The sequence below is a fragment of the Humulus lupulus genome, chromosome 1 (genome assembly GCF_963169125.1).
Source record: "Humulus lupulus chromosome 1, drHumLupu1.1, whole genome shotgun sequence".
Classification (NCBI taxonomy): domain Eukaryota; kingdom Viridiplantae; phylum Streptophyta; class Magnoliopsida; order Rosales; family Cannabaceae; genus Humulus; species Humulus lupulus.
Window position 1 is genome coordinate 46,233,306 of NC_084793.1, and position 3,221 is coordinate 46,236,526.

General features: G+C 46.7%; 1 protein-coding gene across 1 annotated transcript; it reads right to left on the reverse strand.

Moving 5' to 3' along the window:
* Window positions 1-447: 447 nt before the first annotated feature.
* On the reverse strand, window positions 448-2,882 carry LOC133814364 (uncharacterized). The gene is made up of 3 exons (XM_062247333.1): window positions 2,729-2,882; window positions 1,241-1,449; window positions 448-798 (listed from the first exon to the last, which is right to left on the reverse strand). Exons 1-3 carry the CDS (start codon window positions 2,880-2,882, stop codon window positions 448-450), a joined length of 714 nt encoding a protein of 237 aa, XP_062103317.1.
* Window positions 2,883-3,221: the final 339 nt, after the last annotated feature.

Genomic DNA, 3,221 nt, shown 5'->3' on the forward strand with positions numbered 1-3,221 from the left:
TATATTTGTACGAATAAACAAGTATAAAAGCAGGTCCTTAATAATGGTTTGCTCGAAATATTTTGATCAAGAAGTGTAGGGCATAATATTAAGGCAAAAAGCTAAAGCTTAAATGCATAAAGAATTTCGAGCTAGAAAATTGTGAGCATAAAAGTTACTATTTGTATAAATTCATAAGATAATTGAGTAGCTCAAAATTGAACTGTAAATTGTCTTTGCCCCAAGGGCGTAAAAATCAGAAAAGTATAATTGCAAAAATTATTACAATGGGTCGTAGCCCATAATCTTGGCCTTAAGACTTAGATGTCTCTCCAGCCGCAACCTCTGAAGCCTCTACTGCCTCCTCAGCCTCGAGCCTGGCCTCCTCCTCCTTAAGTCGAGCCTGCCATTTGGCGATGAATTCAGTCTCCAGGTTGGCCAGGAAGCTAGTGTCGAGGTCGGGGTTGTTCACCCAATCCGATACATCACCATGTCTACGGCACGATCTTTTTTGGTTTTGAACTCCTCCAGAAGACGAGCCTTCTCACCTTCGATAACGTCAAAGGTCATCTTCTTTTCCTCTTCCAGCTTGGCATTGAGTTCCTGAATCTCCTTGATCTCGAAATTCTTGGCCTCGACCTCCTTCAAGGTCACCTCCAACGTCGATTCAAGGTCGGGGACCTTCTGGGCCTCTTTCAAAGCAACCTCCAGCCTTGACTCGAGCTCAGAAAGCTTCTGAATGGCTGCATCCCTTGCTGCCACCTCCAGCTTCGCAGCTTTTAGTTCATCCTCAAGCCTTAACTGGGCATCTCTAGCCTCCTACGCAAGCGCCCCGCTCACAGTCACCTCGTTATTCAACATGAAGGTGTGCTGAACGAAGGATGCGAGTGCCTACACACAACAATAAACACAAGTTAGCAAAGCACAGCCTAAGTTGGTAGAGAATAAGAAGGTCAAAGAAAAAACAACTAACTGAGGAGAGAAGCTCTCCACCCTTGTCAAAAATAGTGTTGGCATCTCAACAGGAGATCAGAAACTCCCATTGAGGGGCCCCGAGGTGGCTGAGATTTTGACCCACGCGAGTCAAGTTGTTAGAGCCTAGGTTGACTCCGTGAGTTCCGACTGCACTGTTGACTACAAACTCAGGAACATGAGTCGAGATTGCCAAGAAGCGTTCCCGTACAGGAGCCTGTCTCGCTTGGGTTGCAGGAATCTTGTGGATTGGTTAGGCAGCAGGGGGAGGCAGAATAGTGGGAGGCACCACAGGCTCGTTAGTTGTCCGCAGTCTGACATCAGAAGTGGGTTTGACAACTTGACTCGAATATAGGGGAACCGAGGCTAGAGGGGCCACCTCGGTCTTTTTGGGCATCTTGGAGGGGCGACCTTCTTTCTGCGAGGCTCTTTGGTGCTTACTCGCCTTTGAGGCCATAGACCTGTTGAGCACGTTGTCTAAATCTGAGTCTATTTCACCTGAAAAATATAAAGATTGTACTTTAGTAATCAGACAGGAGTAATTAAAAGAAACAAGACTCAAGGATAATAGAAACCTAACTGGTACTCTCGATCGAGCTTGAGCTCGGAGACCAAGAAATTCCCCTATCTTCGGACGACTCTAGAGGAGTCCCATCTCTATAAGTGGGAGGTAGCCTCGAAAGGTCTCTATAATCATTGGTCCCATATTGAACGGCTACCCCATCCTAGACCTCATTTAAACTATACATGGTCTGGTACTGCCCTAACCAGCTATCGAACCTACGGACTCTAAGGTCCACCCTTGACCAAGCTAAAAAATTATTTCTAGGGTCTTCGTACACGACGATCACGTTAGGCTTGTGTTTAAGCATTGACGGAGACCACATGGAGTGGTCTAACACAACTTTACCTCCATCGGTCGAGCTCGTTGAGGCCTCATCATGGGCTTCATTGCCCGAGACTTGTCGCTCATGTAGGCGGGAGGTAGTGGCTTGGAATTGCGAGCCAGAAGGTCTCCTCCTGATGGGAAGTTTGACTGTGGGGAGTGGCACATCTTCCCACCTCAGGTATTTTTAAATCCCCGAGTCATTGATGGATTCGTCTTTACCTAAGAGGCCACAAGCTCAGAGCTTGTATTCATGGAGAAGGTAGGTCAGGGACCTTTGCCCATAAGGAAGCCGGAGAATGGCTTCCTTGTGTTCCATCATCGCTTCTGTTGGAGTAGGGTGGTAGTTGGCTGCAGGCAAGGACAAGTGTGAATATTTTGAGCTTGACTATTAAATGAAAAATGGATAAGTGCGTTGAAATACTTACGAATGTGTTGGAAGGAATAAAATCGAGAAGGAGGGAGCCCATCTGTCTAGAAAACATGCGGTATTGAAGTTTGGAGGATGATTTGGCATATCCTCGAATAGCCGTTTCTCCTTTGGATAGCTCGATAAGTAGTAGAAAGTGTCTCCTCCACGAGCTTGAGAAGGGTTGCTCTTAAGGCAGAAGAGATATAATATATCTTGTGCCAAAGACCCTTCCCATTTCATCTCATGGTACAACAACCTGAGAGCTGACAAGACCCTGAAGGAGTTGATCTGGAGCTGGAATGGGGCGTGCTCGAAAAAGTCTAAGAAATCCTTGAAGTATGTCTTCATGGGTAGTAGAGCCCCAGTCCTCATATGCTCGCGGCTCCATGTGGCGAGTTTGATTTTACGGTTGGGATTGCCATCTTCCGGGGCGTAGCAACTCCTTTCATTCGAGGTTGTTGGTCAACACATTAGTATACCAGAAAGCTTAAGGCCATGATAAGCTAGCAACTCAGATATATGGCTAATGGATGTGACTGAGCTCCAGTAGTGCTCAGCCTCGATAAATTCCTCCTTCGAGGTGGGGACTGAAAGGATTTGGGAGGTGGATGGACGAGTTGAAGAGTCCTCCATTATGGTGAAAGACAGGGCACCGGGTGGAAAGGTGACAATGACTTTAAGTTTGGGGTCTAAGGGAATAGGCCTGATCTTGGGATCTAGGTCAGGGTAAGCTGCAACTCAGACCTCTTCTTCTCTTTGACCTCATCTATCTGACGTCGAAAACGATCTTGTATATCTTCTTGCTCACACCTTTCTTTGTACTCGCGGATCAGTCGCTGATTTCTGGTAAAAGGTGACTCAGGACTGGGTGTTGATGGGTGATAAGGGATAGCGAACTTGGGCCCCCACCGATTCTCAGAGTACTGTGACATCTAACAGTGAAGAAAAAGGTGAGGGCCCATCATATAGGAA